Source organism: Lepisosteus oculatus, chromosome 1 (genome assembly GCF_040954835.1).
Source record: "Lepisosteus oculatus isolate fLepOcu1 chromosome 1, fLepOcu1.hap2, whole genome shotgun sequence".
In the NCBI taxonomy this organism is placed as follows: domain Eukaryota; kingdom Metazoa; phylum Chordata; class Actinopteri; order Semionotiformes; family Lepisosteidae; genus Lepisosteus; species Lepisosteus oculatus.
The window spans coordinates 28,033,836-28,059,934 of NC_090696.1; the positions used below are offsets into that span (position 1 = coordinate 28,033,836).

At 36.7% G+C, this 26,099-nt stretch overlaps 1 protein-coding gene across 12 annotated transcripts in view; it reads left to right on the top strand.

The window, feature by feature from the left end:
* Positions 1 to 26,099, top strand: part of inpp4b (inositol polyphosphate-4-phosphatase type II B) — a 406,779-nt gene that overhangs the window by 362,408 nt on the left and 18,272 nt on the right. For 11 of the 12 annotated variants that reach the window (XM_069188912.1, XM_069188909.1, XM_069188913.1 and 8 more), the window contains 7 exons: positions 4,343 to 4,515; positions 7,688 to 7,811; positions 9,784 to 9,910; positions 13,612 to 13,752; positions 14,424 to 14,521; positions 14,859 to 14,971; positions 17,575 to 17,729. In XM_069188912.1, the coding sequence (XP_069045013.1) occupies positions 4,343 to 4,515; positions 7,688 to 7,811; positions 9,784 to 9,910; positions 13,612 to 13,752; positions 14,424 to 14,521; positions 14,859 to 14,971; positions 17,575 to 17,729 (931 nt within the window). The remainder of the gene's footprint in view (positions 1 to 4,342; positions 4,516 to 7,687; positions 7,812 to 9,783; positions 9,911 to 13,611; positions 13,753 to 14,423; positions 14,522 to 14,858; positions 14,972 to 17,574; positions 17,730 to 26,099) is intronic. The other variant, XM_069188926.1, reaches the window with a different exon arrangement.

Genomic DNA, 26,099 nt, shown 5'->3' on the forward strand with positions numbered 1-26,099 from the left:
CCTCATCTCTCCTGATCTCTCCGCTCATCCTTTCCAGAGAACTAACTGTTCCTCATCTCCTTTCCCCCACCACCAGGGCTTGTTCATTCTTGTCCCCTAATCCTTACTAGTATAATAAACTACCCCCTGAAATCAGAACTCATTTTGGCATCTCCTCAAGATACATCCATTTAGCCAACACTTGTGATCCGTCTCACACGGCTGTGAACTTCTACCACTGATCGATACTGCTCTCCGCTCAGTGGCATTCCTTCTTTACTGTCATCAAAGTTTCCTCACCTACACTTTGTTTAGTGCACAGACATTGCACTTCTGACTTGCCTGCCTCACCATTGTTTCATCTGAACTTATTTTTATACAGTATTTGAGCAACATTTTGTATCTGCTTAGTAATTACTAAAAAGTAATAGCTCTTTATATTTATAAAACTGCATTTTCAAATTGATTTTGTCCAAGTCCAATGTTTTCAAATTATGAATGTTTTTTTTTGTGTAAATTTAGTCATATAAAGCCTGAGCAGTCAAGTAATTACAATTCAAATAAATCCATAACATGTTGGCCATCATTTCAGAATAAATTAAAATTGTCCATAAATTAGACATAAAGAAAACATGAATATTTTCTTTCTTTCATCCAGTACAAATAGGTGCTTTCTTTGAGTTTTTCCTTCTCCCGTAATGCAGGAATACATCATACTTGACCAAAAACAATTTGAAATTTAATAAAGTAGAAAGGAAACCTGTTCTTCCTTGCAGTATAGTATATACATTTCAATGCTTGTAAACAGAACCATTAGATGAAGTTTTAAACTGTGGTTAAGTAAACTAATTCTTGTAGGTACTATACAGTTGGTCAAGTCCTTGAATTTTAACTGAGTTTAACTTTTATCATCTACTTAGAAGTTTGCTTCTATGTTGTTTTGAAGTCCAGCGATAACAAAAATAGCTTGTTATTCATATTACATTTTTAAGGAAGCATAGCACCTGGTAGAAATACAAGGCTGGCTTTTTGTAGTACTTGTGAAGTGAGGTGTAAGAGCCTTAGTTCACAGGGATGGTCCAGTGTCACTTCTGCTTTTCAGTGGTGTAAAAAGAGAGAGGCTGGCTGCAAAGTCTATGTTAAGTAGCAAACTTAACACTATTAGTAACAAGAGTACTTATCAGCAAATTTCAGGAAATTAGATAAATAGACAGTCTCTCAAAGCCATTAGAGGAGAAGGTTTTGTGTCAGTTTATAAGCCAGTTAGCAAACAAACGTTTCTGGTGCAAAGCAAAAAGTTCACTCTAAACCATATACTGTATCTGTATGTGATTCGATGCTTTCATTTAATTCGCATTCTGCTTTTTTATGTGTAGGTGTTTAGATGTAAACTTGGACTTTTATGAAAGGGTGAGTTTTAAAAAAAATGTATTGTCCCCTTTCAAGTCAATGAGGTTGCTGTAACCAAAAAACAAATCTGGTAAAAGGGCAGCTAAGGATTAATTTAATTTATAAAATGAAGTTATTTAAAAGAAATATGCAGTATACTGTACTAGGATAGCTGCATGTTAGGTTTCTTTTAGTTACTCAAGTATTTGACATTTCCAAATGAAATATTCCTGTGGAGGAATAGAGGATGAGAGGAGTAGAGGAATGGAGAGTGGCTCATATTTAGATAAATCTATTGAAAACATTTTGCAACAGATTTTACAGCGGTTGTGTGAAAAATAGCTGGTAAAGCAGAGGTTAGAGTGGTATCTGTAGTCTATATTCAGGTGCTGGTCCTTCTAGACACACACTCTGACCCTCAAACCCTCTGACCCTGTGTGTCTGCAGTTTTTCTAGATTTTTTTGACACACCAGCACCTGAATCTAGACTAGAGATGCACTTGCTCTTCTCTACTGTACAGTATATATTAACTAGAAAATAGCAGGATGCTTCCAAATGAGGATGTGCCACAACTGAAAGAAATTTCTTCAAGTGTGCAGGTGAATGGCAAGGAGTGAGTAGGCCACACAGATAATTATTGACCACTCTTTCACTTCTAATAGTTATTAGTTTTTAGAGCAGGAGTGGGCAGTCCTGGTTCTGGAGGGTCAGAGTGTGTGTCTGCTGTCTTTCTAGATTTTTCTGAACCACCTGCACCTGAATTGCTGAGAAAAGTTGTCACGTTGGTTCTCTTTAGCCAATAGTGAGCTAATATAGATTAAGATATCCAAGTACCCAACTGCATCAGCAATACATAGGCTTCAAAGTAACAGGTAAAGGTTAATTCCATACATCTTGAAACAACTGTAGAAGGCTACACAGCTGAAACATTTGTTTCTTTTCTTTTCAGCATGGAATAAACCTTTTCCTGTTCCTAATGTAGGCTTAGGGCTGAGCAGGAAAGAAAATCTGCAGACACACTGGCCCTTCAAGACCCAGACTGCCAGCGCCGTGCTACAGCACAGCATAGAGCATTGGAGCACAACTGCAGGCCTTGAGGGCCAAAATCCAGCAGGTTTTCTAGGTCTCCTTAAATTATCAATAGCTTTGAAAAGTGTTAAACTGGTAAAATTAAGCAAATGATCTGCTCAATTATTAAAATAAAAGCAGGAAGGAAAACCTGCTGATACTGCGGTTCTTCAGGACTGGAGCTGTTCAGGCATCAAGGCATCATACTGGAAATGTGAGTGAGGGCTGAAAATGTACAGTACCACTCAAATTCTCCACAGCTCCAGAGAACACAGGAGCTCTCTCATTATTCACTCCACAGGCTGCATCTTGTCAGGTGGGACCAGTCTTGAGTATATGCATATGACTTCATGTCATTCGTGATGCGGACTCTTTGAAACTTACAGTAATTGAGTGATCCTGTCTGACAAAGAAGAATAGAAATCATAGCTCTTGAACTTCAAACAGGTCACACTCTTGTGTTTCATTTGAATTGAAAATGTGGTATCAATCTTCCAAGGGGTACTTATTTATGTTAGGTTTGTTGTAATTTGTGACTAAAGTGCTGTGAACGACAGCCAAGTCTTTAATAACAGTATTTTGTGCATTCTACAGGTAATAGTTTAGTCATTTTAACTCTAAATAGAGGAGATAGCTTGAAATCACCTATTCACATGGGACTAGAAAGTGTAGCAATACATTCTACATGTCAGAACATTCAGTAATAATTCTGAGCATGTCGTAGTTGGCTTTGTAAGTGCCTTTGATGAATCTGAATATTTGAATCAGGTCTTCTTTTATAATCTTATCCTTTCAGACCTGAAAATTATTGATTCTTTTACCCTGTCAGTGTAGGATATTCATTTCAGCCCATGTATCTAGTCGTTCTTTGGACTTATTCTAGAGCAGCAATACTTATTGGTAATGTGGTGACCAAAATTGCAATCTAAATTAAATTGTGATGGCCTGGTTTTTAAGGGAGTAATTACAGAAAATGACCACTAGCGGCCATCCCAGAACACAATTTTAAATCACTGTGCCCTGCTGATTTAGAAAGCCACAGTCTCAGGTGAACTGGTTTGGAATATGGACCACAGCTGGGGAAATTTGAATCTTCTATGTAAAAGGTAACTTTATCAAATTTAAACCAACTTCAAGAGTGTCTCCATTTGACTATAAGTTTGAGTGGAACCCAAATCATGTATTATTGTAGTCAAAGTTACAGTACATTAGCAATTGTGTAGTCAATAGGAAAAGTCTTGAGTGACTGTTTTTTAATGGCCAATAAATAGCATCTCTTGTTACCTTATGTACCGCTGTTAGACCCTATTAGTATCAACCCCTGCTGATTTGTTTTTATCTTAAGTGCTGCTAATACCTTAAACACGGTTGCCTATTCCTTGCTATTTCTATTTAATATAGAGCAGTGTCTTTCTTCCGTTGGTAAACCCCTGTCTAAATTATTAATTTATTATCCATTGCCTTTTATTGTCTAAATCTCTTCCACAGAAAACAATGTCAGAGATAAAGATCTTTCTAGGCTTAGCTGGGTTAAACCACACTGAAACCCCTCAGTGAACAGAAAAGGACATTTTTAAATAAGCAATTACCAGTGAATCTAAGGAAATTCAGTTCTGTAAATTAAGGTCAGTCTTTTGATGTGAATTCCATTTATTATGATTCCATGTACTCTATTATGGTATAAGAAAAGCTTTAGCAGTGAACCACTCTTTGAGCAAGCAGGTTCAATGTGTGGATGCTGTTCTGATTTATTTTATGGGTATGGTGCCTGACCACAGTTTATGATAGGATCTGTTTTGAACATCTTTAACCGGTTGTGGTGCAGGATGCTGTTTTTACTGTCATGACTGCACAGCTTAAAGCAGTTGTAGTCACCAAAGCCTTATTTTGTGTTTGCTCTTCAAGGGGACTGGCAGGAGCAGCTCTACCCTCTAGTGGTCACACTGAAGGACTGTGTCACAGAAGTGGTGGATCGAGCCCGGAAATCCATGACTTTTGTTCTGCTGCAGGAGGCAGCCTGCAGTATTCCTCAAGGCCTGTTGCTCAAGCAGAGACGAGATTTGGTCTTCAGCCAAGCAGTAGGTGCTTCCCACATAATGCTGGCCAGAACTGACTGTTCTGGATGACAGTGATACAGTGTGCTTAAAAACCTGCTGATGTTTAAACCTCTCTTCTCTCTCTCTATGTGTGTTATTTGTCATAGCTGGTGCTCTTACCACTATTGGCTTCATGAAAATAATAATAATAAAAATCAGCATTCTCTCCATATATGATTTTTTTCTGAAATGGAAAAAAAAGGTTTAACAATACCGTAGGGTCTCAACAAATGAAAATTCACCCAAAATTGCTTATTTGCAATTTGTCCTGGCTGACAGGATCTTATACAGTATGGATGGAAAACAGAACAGGATAAAACAGAGTCAAAGGTTGTCTGCCCAAGTATCCACTACCCATCTCCACTTCTCAGCTTGGTCTTGTTTTTGTCTTTTACCAATCGCTGCAGGTTCTGTGTCGGCAGCTCGAGGAATGACAGGCTAGAGATGAGTTTAAAGGCTCTCTGACAGTTTTTCATTACAGTGGGGCATGCTAATCACAGAGGCATCCACTGGACACAGAGAAGGGATTCATCTTGTTTATTTTAGCTGACTACTATAAGTTTGCGAAGACTGTTAATTTAATGTTATTTTAATTAACTTAATGCCAGTCCATTAATACTGTTCTTATCATATAATGAAGGGTTATTTATGTGTTTAACCATACACACTTTATAGTGTAGTGCATTATGCAACAGTATGGGGTGGACTTTGCTACAGCATATGTGAATTTGGCTATTTCCAACGGTTCACACAAATGTGAAGGCCCTATTGTATATCAATGTAATATGAAATTTATAATATACAGTTCTAGTGGCTTCCCAAAGCTTTTTGGTCTAAATGTATTCAATTTTCTCATTTTATTAAAATATAAAGACACTAGTAAAGCTGAAGACATGTTTAAACATAATTTTGTGATTTAAAATGGGCTGTATTGTGAGAGTGAAAATGGAGGAAGTTTTGTATGGGAGCAAGACATGTAGAAAATCTTTCAACAGGGGTATTCATTTTATTAGCATCAAAGTTTATGTACCCACCTGTTGGTGAATGTTATATATGAAGAAATACTGTAACACTAATTCCTAAGATTCCTGGTTAAAAGAGAAAAAGCAAAGTTTCTATGGATCAGAACGTAGTGGTACACCTATATGACAGAAGAAAAGACTATAACAGAAACCACACAAAGGACAACAAACCAGGACGTAAGAAAGCTACCAGGACAGACCACTGTTCATGATTCTTTTGATTGCATTAATGTGGTATTGTAGCTGAAGGCATTCAATACATTTTTAGAAAGTTTTACTCTTAGTTTTTGCATTGCCACTCAGACCTCATGTAAACATAAAGCAGAGAAGGAGGAAATACTGGGGGAGACTAAAAGAATAAATCAGAAGAACTGCAAAAATAACTGCAGAAGTTTAGCTTGTGAATTCGGCATTCTTCCAGAGAGTGAAGCTCTCTGAATCATGCAGGATATAGACACTGGGAGAACGTCAACTAGGGTCATAGTGTGCCTGAAAAATATAGTGGGTGAAAGAGGATAATGTCCAGTGAATGTCTTTTGCAGTTCCAAAGGGGACTATTATTTGTTTTTATTATGAGATTTCAAAACACTTATTTTTTCCTCATAGTTACAGTATATACAGTACAGTACATTTGCCTCTTCTTGTGAAGTCTAAGTAAGAAAAAAAGAAAAGTAAACATGATGGGAACATGATGGGAACATTTATGAAATAATTCATAATGCTTGAAACCAGCTTTTTTTCAGTTTGTTTTTGTAGAGAAGAGGTCAAATTATTGTGATAAACAATTAATTGTTTATCTGCTTATCTTGAGTAATGCATTTCTTTTCTTCTTGCACGGTGTTCCAGCCCTTAATGGCGCTAACTCCACCCCGTCGACTGTACAACCAGGTAGAAATCAGGCTGCTACCAGGTTGTGCAAGACTGAATCATGCTTTAACCCAAGACTTTGTTTTAACAAGTGGTCTATGAAAATGGAAAAACACCAACATATTTTTGCAGTCTTTGAATTAATAATTGCACTTAATATAATCACTTTATTATAATACCATCTGTAATTATTGTAATTTTCATTTCCGTTGGCACCCTAATAACAGTTAAAATGAGCCTCAGCCACTGCATAAATATCCTCTTAAGCTTTCAAATGCCTTTTCACCTTATAAAATGCTTCTGTGCAGGAGAAAGTTTCCTGTTTCCCAAATACTCTTATTTGAATATTATTAGTTCAAGAAGATAGCTGGGTCAGCATTTGTAGGCTGCAAAGGAACAGGTAACGGGTTTTTTTCCATGCTGAAAAGAAAGGAAACACAATGTTTCGGCCATGGAGCCTTCTTCGGGTGTGGAATAAACCCATTACCTGTTCCTTTGAATATTATTGCTGTGCTTTTATTTTCTGCAACAGGAGCACCTCATCTTTTGTGTTATTCTTGATAATGTTTTCCCATTTCTCAGTTTGTACTCTTATATTACTTCAGATTTCAAAATGCCGCCTGGTGTTTCTGAACTCAGTGTATATGTTTTTGTTTACTGTATGTATTTATGAATTAATGGCCTGGTGTTCCTACCACGGTGCACTCCCATGCTTCCAGGCAAGAATTATTGTGACCCTAACCAAGAATAAGTGGTTTTCTGATAATTAATGGTTGAGTGTACTGAGTTATTTATTGATTGGCTCTATGTTGTTTTACAGTTATTTTGTCCTCTGTTTTCTTAGTCACTAATTCCTGCTTCAGATCAAGTATCCCTCCATGTACCCACTCTTGTCAAATATTTTGTGCTTTTGTGTATGGATTAGAAAACCTCATTTTAACACCAACAGTTTAGTGTTGATTAGTTGTAATGTAGCCGTGAGGACAGAATCCTTGCCTCTGTCCCACTTTACCTTTGTGTTCATAAAACTAAGAAATCTTTATTGTCTTCTATTGTAAAGACAGGGGTATACTGTATATTAACATTTTAAGTGAAATCAAGAAATTCAACTATGCAAGTCAGTCTCCCTCTGAAGAACAGTCATGTGTTAATTCTGTAGCACAGTTATTTCATCATAGTTTATCATTATACTACAAAATTATCCACCAGGCGTCCTCTGAATAAAGTTACTTCTGCTGATTAGTTGTTTTTTCTTCTCCACTCAGCTTGCTGCCTTGGCCTGTGGGTTTGTAATGCGACTTTACGCGGGTCTCAAGGACAAAGGCTTCCTGCAGCAGCTTCATCTCGTTGGGCTGATTGCACAGTTTGAAAGCCTGCTCAGCACCTACAGTGAGTATCGGGGCCTATTGATGCCACAAACTCTTAGACCAGACCTGAAAAGTTGCATAAGTAAAGAAAATATGAAAATATGATGTGAGAGACAACATAATAACTAGTGCTATGGAAAGGTATTTTCCCCCTAGTAATTCATCCCTATCTTCACCTGTGGTCATGAGCGTTGGATAGTGACCAAAAGACTGAGATCACAGGTACAAGTGGCAGATATTAGGTTTCTCTGCAGGGCTGCTGGGCTTACTCTTCATGCCAGGGTGAGGAGCTCAACAGTCAGGGAGAACCGCAGAGTGCATTCAATGCTCTTTTGGATCGAGAGGAGCCAGTCCTCCCCAGGTGCCTCCCACTGGTGTACTGGGTAAAGCCCACTGGGAAAAGAGTCCAGGGCAGACACAGGATATGCTGGAGGGATTATATCTGTCACGCCCTCTGCAGCCAGAGGGCGCTCCCTCTCTGTCCTGTCCCTGGTTTCCGGTCTCCTGTCCTTCCTGTCCCCCTCTCTTTCCCTTGGGCTATATATTTCCGGGTCTTGCAGTCTGTCCTCGCTCAGCATTGATGTTCAGATTTCCTGAGACCCGCCTAGTACCAGGGCGCCCCACGTCCGCTCCCTGAGGGCATAGGTTTCTATACGGCATTCGTGAACTCTTTGCACTAATGAGCCTGGGCCTTTTTCCCGTCTCGCCGCTACGCATATGGGTCTTTTTCCGCTCTCCTACTCCCCACGGTTAGTCCCTTTGGACGTCCGTGACAATATCTCCTCAGGAGGAGCTGGAGACTGTTGTTGGGAAAAGGGCAGTGTGCTCTGTCCTGCTCAGCCTGTTGGCTCCATGAACCTCACCAGATGTAAGCATTTAGAAGATGAAGATGATATTCATAGGAAAAAAAATAAACCTCTGTTTACTTTACTGGAGCAGGCAGTAAGAAGAGAGACAACTTACTAATTAGAATTTTTTAAAGCCCTGTTCCATAAATTCACGCTTCTCACTGTTAAGAGTTTTCTAATTCAAAGTAAGTACTTGTTATATTTATGGAGATGTTTTGTTTCTTTTCTCAAAATTGTAAAAAGGTCAGCCTGCTTGAGCCTGGGGATGCTTGAGCATTTTAATCAATAGATGCTAATTCTATATTGAAATATTGGAAACACATTTTGTTTGTACATCTGCTGTGTGTGCGGTACATCATGTGGCAGAGGAAATAAAAATGACAAGATTTCGTCTTAAGATTATATGAAGTTCCTGCTTGGTAAAGGAAAATGTCAACATTACTAGTATTAATGCCAAACAAATTACTGGGGGTTGTCAGGATTGAGTGTTACTCTTATCTAATTAGTGATTTGCTGTATTTTAGTGTCATGTCATTTAGTCTAGTCATGTAAACACTTGTTCACATAACTAAAAGTTTTCTGAGAACCGTACCAGTTCCGTGTAAAGCCATAGTGATGGGTTTTAAAAATATCTAATTACCATTTTGCAAACCTCAGGGGTTCATTTCATCTGACTTGATTATTTTCAATGGGGTATTGTCAACCATCAACCATTCTAAATATTTTCTCACAATTCTTTGCAGTTTTCTCACACTTGATAAATACTTAGATTTATTGTAAAATATATTACAAAATATAACACATAACAATAAGCCTCCATTCATTGTAGGCATGAGAGATCCCAAACTTGAATTTGCCCTGGAGTCTTCTTGGCCAGTCAGGTCTATTTTGTGTGTTTTCCACCACAAAAACACTCAGATGAGCAGTAATCTTATGTTTTGTATTATAAATAAGTTGTTTTTTAATATGCATTTTTTATGTCCTGTCTTGATATCCATTGGTGCCACATTTTCCTTCTTGGATATGTAAGGACTAGACCACATTGTCAGTGCAAAAATCGCATTTAGTGAAACATGTGCCAATTATGAAGACGAAAGATAATTTATTCATTATGTTAGACATAACAGTGATCTTTTATTTGTCTAGGTGAAGAAATTGGAATGCTGGAGGATATGGAAGTTGGCATTTCAGATCTGCAGAGAGTGACATTCAAAATCACAGAAGCAAAGTCTGAGGATCCTAGTGATCTGCAGCCTGTTGTCAGTGGAAGGCGGTAAGAGTTGTTGAATATTGTCACTCCAGAGCTGTGGGAATCATTTAACTACATAGAGATCATAACTGCCTACAGGTGTTGGGCCTCTGGGTTAATTTGGTTGGTTTCCTTCAGGTGCTCCAGTTTCCTTAGAAAGTCCAAAGACATGTTGGTAGGTGTATTGGCTTTGGTGAAAATTGTCCCTGGTGTGAGTATGTGTGTTTGTGTCTGTGTGTGCAATCAAAAATCCACTGTCAAAAAAAGTGTCCTCAGTTCCATCTCACAACTTCTACTTAGAGATGAGCTTGGAGCTCTGCCAACTCATAATAAGGGGACGAAAGCCTTCACATAAATGAACAACAAAACAGTGGGGTTTGAAATATTTAAGCATGGTGCACAGTGAAGATGTAATCCCCAATTATTTCAAGGATACCAGAATTGTTACAGTATAGAGGAAACTGTATTCTGCTGTGGAAATTACAAGAAATTTCTCTGATGTCAGGTGCCGACAAGACAGCACACCCTCACTTGCCATCCTAACTCACACACAGACAGGACAAGGAGGTTAAATAGGATCACACACACAGAGCTGTATGGAGGAAATGTCTGCAGAGCCCTGTATTCTCGACAAATATACAGTATAGAACAATATCACTAGAAATATCATAATGGAAAGTGAATTAACATGCTGAAAAGTTCTTTTTGGGACACGAAGAATACTCATTCCTAGTTACTGAAGTCATAATTGACAGGAATTCATCTAAGCTAACATTAATGGCCTAAGGATCTTTAGTTTGAAATTATTGTACTTATTATTATTCTTTTTTTTTTGCAGTACTTGATTTAAAAGTTGTCATACAGAGTAAATGAGCATTCCAGATTTATCATTAATATTAGATTAATTACATTGAAATCATATTTAGGTCAAGCAAGTAGCAGAACAATTATTTTTTGAAGCATAAAATAATACTAACCTTGGTGAGTGTACCCATCTGTCAGTTTTAGTACATTTAAAGTGAATTCTCCCAGTAGCGTTCAGTAAAAAAAACTTGCTGTCCACTAGATGGCGGTTTTGCTGAATGATTCATGGGCTCTTAAAATCTCAGAGATACAGTATCTGTGCAATTCTAGCAAGGTTCCATTAATCATTATCATTCGCTAGTTAATTCTGTTTTCTAGCTGACGTGTACAAGGCAAAGGTGGTGCAGTGGTTAGCTTTGCTGCCTCACAGCACTGTGGCACTGGTTTCAGCTCCTGGGGTATTATCTGCATGGAGTTTGTATGTTCCTCCCTTGTTCACGTGGATTCCCTCCAGGTGCACTAGTTTCCTCCAACAGGCCGAAGACGTAATTGCAGGTTAATTGACTTCTGGGAAACTTGTGTCTCTGCGTGTCTGTGTCTTCCCTGTGATGGACCGGCGTCCTGTCCAGAGTGCACTCCGTCTTGTACCCATTGCTTGCCGAGAAAACGGTTAGAAGATGAATAAGAAGCAATTCCGCTCTACAAAATAGATTGAAAAGCATAACATTACAGTTATGTGAGAGCTTGCTACACATCATTGTGAGCAACCTGGAAAGATGTCAATCTCTAGAAGCGAAACACATAAAACACATATATGTCTGAGTAAGTGCTTTATTTGATTTTAATCCAGATTTTTTATGGTTTAATGGGTGTGAGAGCAAAGGAGGTGGAATGTGATTAGAGAAAGATGACTAGGTGAAAGGTGATTTTCAGCACAGAATTACTTAGGTCGAATATTCTAGTATTTAATTTATAAGGCTGCAGTGTATCATTATGAAAGGTGATTAGCGATTGACTGAGAATAGAAGAGCTGATTTGAAGAGTGGAGGAAGAAACAAAAGGTGACTTTGCTACTGAAAAGCTCTGTGGGGCAAGCGACTGAATAGTGGACTGTGCAGGCGTCTTTGACTGTACATCTACAAGATAGTGACAGACCACTCAAATGCATACAGTATGTATTAAGGTGACACGCTGACTGACTTTGTGGTTCATGGCTTGGAATTCACCATACCAGTATGTTTTTATTTCACTAGTTATTTCTTTGGAAGTGCAGTGTTGTTTGGTCATTTAATCAAAATCTGCTATTTGAGAACTGAAAAAAAAACATCAAAGTTATGTTGTTCGGTAAGCCCAGTGTATAAATGTAGGATTTAAGCAAACATTAATACATTAATAGAATTTAAGTGTTCAAATTTGAATTATTCTTATGCCATTGTAAATGAAGTTAGACTAGGTTACAAGTGAACAATCAATTTTTAATATATTTTTCAAGAATGCTCAAGTTACTCAGTGCATTGATACAAACATATTTGTGCTACTGAGACACTCCAGTTTGCTTAGTGTGTAAAAAAAATTGAGGGGAATGTTTCCAGGAAAGGAAACTCCCACTGCGAGCCAGGTGTAACAGTCAACGACTAAGAACTCCCTGTTAAGGGGAAGTTTACCTACCTTGGCAGTAAGCTCTCACAAAGTTGGCACATTGACGTTTAAGTAAATACCAGAAAAGCTAAGGCAGGTGTGGCTTTTTTGCCCCTAAAGCTGAAAATCTGTGGACCAATAGTACTCCCAACCTTGCTGTACTGTATGTTTCTGAAACCTGGACGGTCTCCCAGCACCATGCTTTGAAACTAAATCCATTTCTCTGGAACAACCTGAAGAAACTTCTGTGGATTAGATGAAAGTACAAAAAAACTGGAACTTGGATGCTGACAAGGGTTGTCATGCCCTTGTGCCCAGAGTCTTTGCTACTTTGAATCTGTTGCAGTTGGAATCGGCGAGCCACGTGACCAGATAAATGCCTCCCCAAAAAAAGTGTTTAATGGCGAGCTGTTGACATTTTAAAAGGCCTCTTTGAAATGGAATCAGAAGCTCTGATATGGATCCAGATTCACACTCTCTGGCTCAGAATTGTCATGAATGGACTGCTCTTCTAAATGCAAAAGAAACAAAAAGCAGCTCTGTTCTATACACCCTGTAGCAGAGGATTCCTTTGTGCGGAGGGGAGCAGGCCAGCCTCCTCCATACACTTCAGCAGTGTTAGACCCTGATGAGGTGACAGAGAAATAGAATGTCTTCTCCGCCTGTAAAAGACAAGACAAAAAGTGATCCTTGAGGAGGTGATCAGAAGTGATGCATTCCTCCTATTTCTAGGTATCTGGTTCAACCACAGTTGTGTGAAGGAGGAAAATGAGCAGCAAAGGAAGCAGGAGAATGATAACAAGGCAAAACTTTTTCTTGCCGGTAAAATGTTTGGTACCTGTCATATTGAACATATACACTCTGTTTTAAGATTGCATACTTGCCTCAGATTCATTTACAATTTTATTTTACTTTTTTTTTCTTTCAGGAGTGTCAGTTGTGCAGATGATCTGTTTTTTGTTTTTCTGTTGCATTATTTCTATAAGGACAAGTACTAATCTTACCTAACTTTGATATGCAATAAAAGCTGTTTTTTGAAAGCACTTCTGCTTTTGCTCGAAGCTGTCGAGTGGGTTGAGCCGAAGCTACCAAACACAAACTTGCATTTGATGTAACGAAATGAGCCTTCTTGGTAGAAATTCTTGGTAGATTTAACATCGTGATACAGTATATGAGACGCCTCTTTGCACCGAACTGTTATAAATGGAATGAAATATTAGAAAGATAAATGAGATTTGTTCATGTGTTCAGACATATTTCAAACATTTTTTCCCTTCTACCAGGGATTATTATACTGTAGAAGTGCCATTACCACATGAGATTTTTGAGGCATTACCAAATGAGATCAAAGAAGGCAAGCCATTACAAGTGTATCCAGTGCTCTTTAACATTGGGATCAACCAACAACAGACGCTAGCAGAAAGGTACAGTATCTCCTTTCAAATAAGTTTGCTGGGCAATATTTTAATGTTGAATGTCACTGTGTTCAGTTCAGCCGTAGTTACATTGTGTTAAAAACCCGAATATAGTATCAAACTTCATTCACCTCCAGGTAGGTATCCTTCACCTTATGAAAAAAGACCTTCTCTTAAACACTTTTGGTTTACTAGATCAATTTACTGTACACTTTTCCCATTTCTTTTTACTTCTGTGTATTACATGTTAGCGAGTTATTTTATTGTACTTTGAAGTGTGAATAGCGATCATAAACAGTAACAGAAGTATTCTGATCTTGTTCAAAGAACAGAGAACCTTGATTAGCACAAAATATATTTATTTGTAACTGAACATAATGACAAATTATATAAAAGCACACTTTGTTTCGTAAGAATGAAGTTTACTGCCGTACAGAATGAGGTTGTACTATAAAGTACTTCTTTTTGGCAAGCATAGTTAGTATTTGAAGCATTAATTTTCACACAAGTTAGACATAAGATGTGCTCCTGGTGGGCAGCCCTGGTTCTGGAGAGCTGGTGTATCTGGAGATTTCAACAACACTTTAAAGCAACAGCACGTGTACAACTGGGTTAAGCTATGAAATGTGTTCAGTTAAAAATGTTAAACATACTGTGACATTTCTTTCTTTTCTCTATAGGTTTGGAGACATCTCCTTACAAGAGCGAATAAACCAGAAAAACTTTGAAATTTTAGATGGCTATTATAAGTTATTAAGTGAAAAGGTGCCATTGCAATGTAAGTATCAAATGATTGCAGGAGAGGAAAGTCTTTTAACAAACCTATGAGAATATTTATTCAACCGTTAGCTTAATATTGTGAACACAGTACAGTATGTACAATATATAATACAGTCATGCCAAAGCCTTTGTTTATCTACAAATAGACTATAGAAGCATTTAAAGCCTAATGCCATTCAAAAATATAAAACCAGCCTTACACAGAACAGAGGAATTTTCCCTTGCATTCATTTTCTTTTCCTTCATTCAAAGATATTTTCTTGGAATATTAAGTTAAAATGGCAGGAAGTATCATACACCACACACTGATTAGTAATATCAAAATTCTTTTTCAGATTTACCTTGTTTCCAAACACAAACTGACTTGAAAGAATTACTTGAAACTCTTCAGCAGAATATTCTGACAAAGAAGAGGAAGAATGTGGAAATACTGTGGCTTGCTGGAACAGTAAGTGTTCTGTTGTTGTAAAAAATGATCATTCCCTAATTCCTTGTATAAATCTACCATGTACATGTGCAAAATACCCTGATGAAAGAAAACTTGTAATCTGTTAAGATTTCCCATTATTTCTCATTATTTGTGGCACCTTCAGAATTTAGAAAAACAAGGAATGAACTCCTAAGAAGCTTGAATTTTTGATGTTTTAAAGCAAAGTAACATTTTGTTTCAACGTAAATGCCACAGCATGGAATTAAGTGACAACAAAACATTTCAGTAACAGTTCTCAGTGAGTTGAATTTGTTAACACTTAAGTTACAGACAAAAAACCCTTTATCACAAAAGTGTTGTATTTTTAATGACTTTTAATGCATTTTGACCTGTCCAGTTGTTAGTATTGAATGATGTCAAGTACAAGGATGTAAATGAATTATATATTTTTGTAAACAAATCTCATGGAGAGCTACATTTGTTATAACTAATCAGAAATTATTCCATTGAAAATAAAACGGAAAATTCCAGCAGCAAAAGTCTGTGTGGTGATAGACATCAACAGATGTTACCTAAGAAATAAATTCATTTCACAGCTAGATGAATATGCTGCCAAAACACTGCAAAGAGAAAAAAGTGTTTTTGATTTGTTCTATATTTAATTGTACAGTATGTAAGTAATTATATGTTCTTTGCTTAAGTGAGATCACCATAGACTGTCACGTAAACAATAGTTTATAATGTTGTAAATAGGTACATCCATAACATCTGGGAATAAATCAATTTTATGAAAATAGCAAGTACTAATACTGATTGTGAAGTTCATTTTTGGGATCAACCATCTGGCTTTGCACTTGCTCAAGCCAAGAAAATAAGGATCATCAATTGGTTAGGATCTGTAAAAGTCTTTGTGTCTGCCTTAAATACCCCAAATATTAGAATTGCTGTATTAAAATGCATATTATTTATCGCATTGACAATGACAAACCACTGTACCACAATGATTCACACAATGAATGTATGGCTAAGTGACTCACTGTGCTTACATCCAAGCACTTATGCTTAGTTTTATATTTATCTGAGTGCAGATTGGTTAATAAGCTTGCATGTTACCTTAAACTGTATTTGTACTGTATATCAATATATATGAATATGTCAGTGCATTTAGTTGTCTGATTACAGACACATGTAAGTTTTAACAAATGTCATGCAATGAGACTATGATTTTTATAAAGATAAAAGTAGCTGCTAACAATAAGCACCTTTGAAACTGTGCTTTGAGCATTTAAAGTAATGAATAATGATGGTGAAATTCATGACTTTAATATCACCTCAAGGTACTGGCAATGATTAGATAACGAATGCATTACATTTGGCCCTTATTATTTATAATGCCACTTTCTGCAAATGAACATTGCACCTTGAGTCATCAGAGTTGGATTTTCAATACACAAGATGCTGAGTCTTTTGACCCCACAGCTGTCAAAGTCTAAAGCCAAAATCAAAGCTGGCAGCTGTATGATGTACTGGAAGTGAAAAAAAGTAATTACCCAGGGGTATAAGTGTTTCAGTCACAGACATATAGAATAGGAACAAGTAAAGGTTTATTCCATACCGAAAAGAGAAGAAAGAAAACAACACTTTGGCTGTGGAGCCTTCTTTGGGTGTCAATAGAACAAAGAACAAAGCTTATAAGAATCATAGACAAGGTCTCGATCAAACCAGAACTTCATGTCAGTATCTCACCTGTGAAATTAAAAGGCTCCACAGCCAAAACGTTGTGTTTTCTCTCTTTTCTTTTCAGCATAGAATAAACATATGACTTGTTCATTTGCAGCCTACGCATGCTGACGCAGCTCCCCACCTGAACGACATGTAGAATAGCCTAGTGTCAATACTGAGGTTTCTGTTACTTTACAAAATTGATGTGATTGGCATTAACTGAGTTAGACATGATACCTCCAGTGCAGTACTGGTAATATGAAGATGCCTTCTGTAGCCTTCTCTACATTGAGACTTAAAAAAATGGCAAGCTGGTTACAAACAACATTATCTTTTGAAATCTGCCCAAAAGATTTCAAAGAGTAAGTCATCTATTTGTCATTCACAAGTGCAGGTATGACCCACATTTCAGCTACAGAATGCAGGAGAATCATTGAATCAAGTGAATTATGTAAACCTTATTTACTTTATAATATACAGTACTATGTGATAGGGAGATCCCAAGAGGCAGTGCACAACTGACAGACAGCCAAGAGAGTGTGGGTGTTAGTCAACGCCCAAGTGTGTGAAAGTCTTCTTGGCTCCTGTGATGCAGGCATGCAGGGACATTAGTGAGGGATGTGCCACTCCTCCTATCACTGGTAGCTCACCTGTTTGTGACTGGAGTTTGTAGGGTTGATCACTGTATCTGACAATTGGTCTTTATTAAGTTCACTAATTTAAGAAATCATACCCAAGCATTAATTCCAACTGTGATTCCAAACCAAGGGGCAATTCTACATGTTCTAAAATAAATGAGTGTGCAGCTCTAAAACCTTTTATTCTTAAATTAGTATTTTAGCATGTAAACCACTTGCTTATGTTTTTAAATCGCTCAAGAGTCTTGGATTTCTTGCTAGATCTGCCGCAGACTGAATGGTATCAGGTTCACCAGCTGTAAAAGTGCCAAAGACAGGACGTCCATGTCTGTCACACTGGAGCAGTGTGCTCTGTTGAGAGACGAGCACGAACTTAACAAGGACTATTTCATTAGAGCCCTGGACTGCATGCGGAGGTAGGCAACGTTTTCTTTCGTCATCTGCATTCGTTCATGCTGGCTTCATGTCAGTCACTATTTTCAGTGTCCGTGCCCTGATAGTGTCTGTTCTTCAGCTCATAAAAGATCATTGTTACCCACAAACAGAATCAATAGAGAGAAATATCCCAGTGCATCCCATGCTTTTCAGATTAAATTTGGTGACACTTAACCTTTATGGTTATTTTCACCTGCTACCATTTCCATAATTCTAAAATTGTGCACCAAGTCTTTCATTCAGTAGGAGTAGCTGCTGGAACATCATCTTGTGGAAAAGTAATTTGATAAAACTGTCACTCTCTCCTGTTGATGTCTGTGCAGTGTTGTGTGGGAATATATCTCGTGTCAAGTTGTTGATGCCTTTTAAGCACTTCAGTGGCTTAATTGTTGACACAATGTTTCATTTGAACTCATTGAGAGAATAGTAAATGCATTTGGAGATGTATGAAGTGATTTGTTGAGCTGAGAGAAACAGTCTACTGCAAACCTGTAAAGCAGTGTACTTTCATCAGTGGGGTTCGATGTTTTATGTAAAAGAGCCACAAGCTTGATTAGGAAGAGTAGCCAATGACATAAAAGCAAATATGCAGGGATAACAGGCAAATGCCAGTTCTTCAGACATCTTGCTGAAAGACTTATGTTGTCAAGATTACATTGGCTACTTTGATCTTTGCATTCCTAATCTTTGAATCAATTCTTAATCTCTCCAATAAATGTATTCTCACAAAGCAGTACATTGTTAAATCCTGGTCTCACTGAAAAGCAAATGAGCAGTGAAGGATTTTTAAATTTTAACTTCAGTTTTTCATTAACTTTTATGGCATGATTTTATTGTAACTGCACACATTTAAACTAACCTCTGTGTCAAAAACATATTCTGATGTTTGCTTAAACCCCAAAGCTTGTTATCTGTTTGGATTTCTTAGTCAGCAACCAGATAAATGGATCTAGAGCACTCTATATGCAAGGGTGGTCGAGTATAAAATCAAAAGAATTGAGAGGGAAATGCTAAAAATCCTTAAATTGTATGTAGTCCACTAGACCACAATTACATAAAAGGAAGAAAACAAGAATGTCAGCATGTCAGAGATATTTTTTTTTCTTTTCAGTTGTTTCAATTGTAACCAAGGTGTGGTTTTCATTATTTACATTCCAGACATTTTCTAAGACTGTTAAAAATTACAAATAAGGGTATTTTTTCTTATGGGTTCTGCATTTGGGTATTGATAAAAATGTCACACTTAGTTCCAGATCATAATTCACACAGTTCAAAGATACAAAAAGATTCTTATTTTAGCCTTTCATTGTTTCTGTATTTTATATAAAATAATGCTATTTTTATTATGCAAGTGATATCCTTCTAAAATCTGGAAGATGTTAGAGTCCATTCTTCTATATGGTTTCACATTCAGTGTATGGAGTTGGTCACTTTTGCAATGGAAAAGAAATACAATGATTTTGCATTTCTCTGGAATACCAGAAGATGATAAATTATTATCTCAGTAATATTAAAATGTAAATTATTTGTAATTAATTCAGTATTTTTAATCCTCTAGGATTGATACAGTTTAGTTTAGACACAGTCATGCCTATGTACTGACAAACTAGATTTTATTTATAAAAAGTGCTAGTTCATTCAGTTTGGGATAGTTTTGCTATTTTACATATTTGGAATGTGGCATGCAGTTCACTCAGGTGTGGATTTACAGTAGGTCAAAAATATTGTGACATTTATAGGTATGTTTTTTGTAACACATGAGTCAAGCTTGGCAATTGCTTCAAAAATGTGCATAAGCATGAATGATTTTTATGACTCAAGGGCAAGTTGGAGCTTTGCAGTGTGCTATTAAGTGCCTTTTATCCAAGATAATGGTTCTCAAACTTTTTTTTTCACTGAGTGTATAATGCAATAAAGATGCTCCTGTTCTGTAATGTTTGTCTGCTTTAGCCTAAGGTCAGGTTATTAATGACAACCCTGCCTCACACAGGCACATGTCCAGATAACCAGCAAGCACAAGAGCTCTTTTTACACTTGGCCAATATAATTTTGCTTAGAGGATATCAGTCATTGTCCCAAAGTTCTGTACTTCTATCTATTTTTTCACTTATGTTTAATGTACAATCTTATAACCACTGTGATTTATTCTGGTTAAGGGTGTCTGGTAAGAAAATAAGAATTTCAATGCCTTTCCGTTACTTTCAAGAACAGCTGTGCAGAGAATGTTCTGGTTATCAAAGTAGTTTTTGTCTTTTCCAGAAGCCATATTAACTTACCAGTATGCCTTTGGATTGTTGGAGGAAACTGGAGCACATAGAGGAAAACCACATAAACACAGGGAGAACATACAAACTCTACACAAATAACCCCCAGGTCCAAAATTGAACCCAGAGCCCCAGCACTGCAAGGCCTTAACACCCTAGTATGAGCTATAAGAATGGAAACTGTAGAGGGATATAGAGGCAACAAAGAATTTGCTGTTTCTTTTATTGTTTCGCAATGTCATCTAATGTTTGTTTTCAAGACAAAGCCGTATTTAAAAAAAATGCATTATGATCTAAGCATAGAGGCATGCTTTGTTTTAAGCAGAAAAATCAGGTCTAAGTTGAAACTTGTATGAAGTGAGCAGCTTATTGGCATGACTGTTAGTGCTGCTGCTGTTCCAGAGTCCAGAGGTGGTCATGCACGCCAAGATCATTACATCCCTTGCGCTTCACAGATGAGGTAGTGTTCTTCAGAGCATCTGTAGCCTCTTTCTTTCACCATACTTTAATTGTCCGCACATTGGTACTGCAAATGTTTGTCTCTGCCTCATCTGTCCTTAAAATTTCAAAACTTTCCCTGACCCCTGGTTTCTGAGCACATTCTGAAGCCTGGTGCCCTCATGGCCACCCCAGGAACTGTATCACTCATCTGTATTGGTGATGTGACTGATGGTGGCAGCAGTAAAATGAGTAGAATCTGTAGTGTTCAGATACATTGTTTCTGCTTATGTAGTAGGGAATGTTTTTAAGTTTATTGGACGGTGCTTCGAACTGCAACGTGACGTACTAAAGGGAAATGTTGGTAGCCGAGCATGTAATTAACATAAACATATATCTGAACACCTTAAACAATATTAATTTACTGTAGGAATATAAGTAAATTATACATCCAATATATGGCTGGTAATGGTAGCTAAAAATAAAAAAATACACAACAGTATTCCACCTTCTTCATAAACATTTTCTGCATCAAAAAGTCTTTAACTCTGTCATTAACTGTGGTTATTTTAGAAACGTTTTGATGTGTTTGTCCTGACTAGATTACATCTTTTAAAGCTATAAGCTATATGTTTTAACAGTTTCTATGAATACTTGCTTTCCTTATTATTGTAAAAAAATAGTCGTAGTACTTTTTAAAATCCACTTAATATGGATCAGTAACATTAATATGGAATCATGTAGCAAAAGAAATTTTGGTAGCTGAAAGTAAAAATAGTTTTTCAACTGTGGATCTAAATAGAATATACTTATATTGTCAATAGTAGTACCATATTCCACTTTCTTCATTAAGATCTGCATCAATTTCTTTCTTCAATTTCTTTACGTGTGGTTATTTTGAAAATATTTTGATGGGTCTGTTTCAGCTGTGTTACTGAACAACACTTTGGTACAGGGGTACAGCTGCACACCTGTCACACAAGAGGTCCCGTGTTCAATTTCTGGTCAGAGTTTATTTCTAACAAATTATGACTACTTCTCTAAAAATATAATAGTAATAAATATGTGCACAATATTGTCATTTCTATCATTTTTATGTATCACAACACATTAAATTTTAAAATTATATTAATACATTTAAAATTGAATGAGTTAGCAAACATAAATACTGTCAATGGCGGGAGTAACAATAAGCCTTAAAATGAAATATCTAGTGATATATTATTACTATAATCTAGAATAACAAAGTGGTATTAAAAAGACCACTGAAACTGGAGTATAGTAATGTCTCTGAAAATTATTAACACATTAATTTATTAATAATAAATAATTTCAAACTGCATGTATTCTGTTCAGGGTGGTTTGTGACTTTTCACAACTGTTGCCTTCTTATTAAATGCCTGTTTTTGGGAGACAATGTTTCAGATGTCAATAAATTTGCATAAATAACAAAACACACACAACCTTCAAACCACAGGCATTTTATTTAAACATCTAGTACCTGTTTGCATTTTTAGAAACCTTTTTTTTAGTTTTTTTAATTTAAGCGCAATTATGCACAGGCTTGAATAAAGCAGAACTGTTGTGAGCAAGTTCATAATACTAAGAATTATTATCCAAAAGTTATGTATGAAAAACTCCTGACCTTACAGTATAAAGCAGAATAACACAATCTCAAAATCCTTTACAATTCTAAATCTTATGTAGGTATTGGGTTCAGCTTCTCTTTACTCAGATAAGAATAAACTACATCTCCAATTCTTTTGTGCTCAATAGCTTTTTTACCACAGCAAGCATTGCATAAAGAAATGCAGCAGTTGAAACATTCTGAAATCTCTCAAATATGTAATAAAATGTAACATAATATGGTACGTCACTCCTCTACCTTAAAAACGCCAGTGCTATAATGCACTTAAGTCATGAAGTCTGTTTTTTTTTTAAATAAAAGGCCTTCTGAAAATAAGGTTTTGAGTCTAGGAACAGGTTATTCCATGCTGAAAAGAAAAGAGACACAATGTTTCAGCTGTTGAGCCTTCTTCGGGCGTGTTTCTTCAAGTTTTGAGTCTATAGATTTGAAAGAGCTCAGGTTAGGTGACTCTGATATTAGCTAAAATATCTGCCTTGCAACATTTCTCATACTGCTCCAAAGTCAGGTGCAGAGTAAACTCCTCTAAGCTGAATGTGTCTATAATACAAAGGACCACTAAAATTTAAAACAACCCCAAGTGCACGCACGGATCAAGGAAAAAAATACCTTGCTCTACAAAATAAATCAAAAGATCCCGGACCAAGCCCCAAATATTTTACTTCCCCACTATAGTTGCGGCAAGTTGAAAGTGTGGGAGCAACATAATACAGTAAATATATACAGTAAATAACATGCAGAAACAAATTGAATAACAGTACAAATTGTATTTGCATCAACAACAGGTACAAAGGTTAAAAAATGTACTTGCAAGACAAAGATCATAGTAATACACTATTATATTAAAACTAATGCTTTATTGGCACTACACAGTGGGACACACACACACTAATGTCCTTTCCCAAAAACCTCACGGGGTCAGCATGAGATAGCTAATTCACAGCTGGATACAACTTCATCTGGCCTCATGAAGCCATAAATCCAGAATTTTATCAACATGTTTACTAAAGTTATCTGGCTGATTAAGCTCACTGTGTTAAACAGTGCTGTGGTCTTCATTGCATCTGAATCAGAGAAGTAAGACTGAATCATAGTCTCAGTACAATTAAAAAAATCTCATATGCAGGTGTGGAATACAGTAGGGTTAATAACTTCTTTTTTTAAAGATCTCAGTTTCATTTTAAAATTTGCATATGTTGAAACCATTAATACAATGGCAAATATAATTGTGATTCTCTCCAATAGAATAATATGCCAACTATATTCACATTTCTGTTAATTGTACATATTGCAATAGATATAATATTAATATTCATATTCATAATAAAGTAATATTAATGAGCATCCAGACCATTTACAGGATGCGTGGAAAAAACAGGGGAATTAAAAAATACCCTTAAAGAGAAATCGCAATTGAGTTTTTTTTATGTGTATACTGCATTTAGAACAACAAAGTAGTAGTGCAGTGTATAGCACCTACAGTATTTCAGCTTAACTTTCCTGAAGAAACACAGGAGGAATTGTTTTGTGCCAGACAGTGCATAATCTCCTTACAGCAGGGGGAAGGAAACCTGGGTGTGGGCTTTTACTTCCACTCACTGTCAATAAACATTCCCAATAGTCTGTACTGTACATACAGTGTGATAACATTTGGTTTTAAAGCCACTACAGTACAGTATGTGTGAAATATGTTTTTATAAGCAAGATATAAAGTGAAATTATTTCCTCATTACTTGCTGAAATCTTCATGAAGACAAAATATAAAATAAAAAGTCTAAACACTTATTAAACGCTTATAACTTAATTTCTGTTATTGGAAAGATTGTCCCAAGGGACTCAGCATTGACTGGGATTCGAAATTGACTGTTGATGCTCAACAAAGAAACAGAATCCTAGGTTTTAGCATAATATGAAAGTGTCAGTTTTGTTAACAGGTATTAACTGTGTTTAGTAATGTATTGATTTAGTGTCTCCCCAATTAGAAGAACTATGAACAATACGTATTTATTACTGAACTAGTTTATATAAACACGTCTACACACACTTGAAATTTGTATACACCAAAGAGAGTTACAATTTAGATACAGACATACTGTATATTGTTTACTTTTCTCTATGTCTGTAAACTATAAAGTGAAATTATTTCCTCATTACTTGCTGAAATCTTCATGAAGACAAAATATAAAATAAAAAGTCTAAACACTTATTAAACGCTTATAACTTAATTTCTGTTATTGGAAAGATTGTCCCAAGGGACTCAGCATTGACTGGGATTCGAAACCAGGTGTTTTCTGGCGACAGCCCACATGCTTCCACACTCCACGTTAAGCATTCGCTGCACCACATGGCAGTTTTACAAAGTAATGCAGTCCCACAGCAGAATGGTTTTTAAAAAGGACAGTGCGGTGTGGTGTGGTGGGGTGTGAACAGCGCAATAAGCAGCTATCCGGCATGTGTTCTGAGTGGCTAGATCTGTACAGCCAGTGCCATCAAGGAGTTCACCAGGGAAAGTCAGATCAACATTCTAATTTAAATCCAACTCAACATGCATTTCACATACTAAAAAATAGTCAGAAATCTCAAAGAATACAAAGGAATTCAAACTGGCTGCAGAGAACACTTGGTAAAGCATGTCAAATGATTAAAGTATTTTAGTGGATTATGGACTTCACATGGCTCGAAAGACAGGTCGAATCTTTAAACGTCCCTTGATTTGCGTATTTATTTAAAGAGGACACAATGAGAAACTGGTCACTTTTTCAGATTTACAAAAGGACACAACTATGAAGTTATTGGTATTAAATACAAAATCAACCACTGCCCCCCCCCCACGCAAACAGAGAAACAAAATTGCAGACATTGTTATCCTCACACCAGTAACACAGTGCCCGAATTTAACGTGGGTTACTGGAGGTCAACGTTGTCATACATGGTCACGTGATCACCCTAAAAAGAAGGTGCTATATCTCGGGAACGAAAGCAACTGGGAAGCTACTTTCAATGGTACAAACCGTTAGTGCACAAACTGAGTGAAGTCAGACCTAGAGAAAAAAGGCAGTAAAACTCGGAAACGAAAGCAGCACAAATGCTGCTTTCAACAGCTCAAATCAGCACAAAAGCAGCACTAGTGAGCGAGGTGGGTTTCATCGTTTGTGCTGTTTGTAAGGGGGCCAACTTTACAGAGCTGCTAAAGCAACCCAGGAATAACAAGTTACTTATCTCAGAAGTTCTTCTGACATGGCCCCATATCCTGATTTGTAACATATGCCTGTTTGAATACAATAAATTGCAAGTTAGTACTGAGCGCTTGTAGGTTATCGAACTATTGTAAAAATGTGTATGTAGTCACGCAGCAAAATGTTGTTTTTATTTAACTTTTTGATGCTCAACAAAGAAACAGAATCCTAGGTTTTAGCATAATATGAAAGTGTCAGTTTTGTTACCAGGTATTAACTGTGTTTAGTAATGTATTGATTTAGTGTCTCCCCAATTAGAAGAACTATGAACAATACGTATTTATTACTGAACTAGTTTATATAAACACGTCTACACACACTTGAAATTTGTATACACCAAAGAGAGTTACAATTTAGATACAGACATACTGTATATTGTTTACTTTTCTCTATGTCTGTAAACTACTCTATAAACATATTGTGTAGACTGCCCAACTAGAGTTTTTGCCTTCCAGGTGTTTCTGAAAGCTAAAGCATTGTCTGAAAGCAAAGCATTGGTGCGTTTGTCTGTGCTCTGCCTCGCTTGGAGATGGAGATACCCTAAAGTGACTGCAGGGTGAAGGCTAGGAAAGTTATGAAGCAATTTTTCGAATACTCCAGGCTTCATGTAGCTGACTATAAAAGGCAGTTTGTCACTGTATCAAAGATGTTTATGTTTATGCATTGAATAGCTTGGCTGGGCCTAAGTACTTGTTTCGTAGTTATGCTCATGTCCTTTTGCCACAATGTATTCAACACTGGCCAAGGGTTTGTATTGATAAACTATGT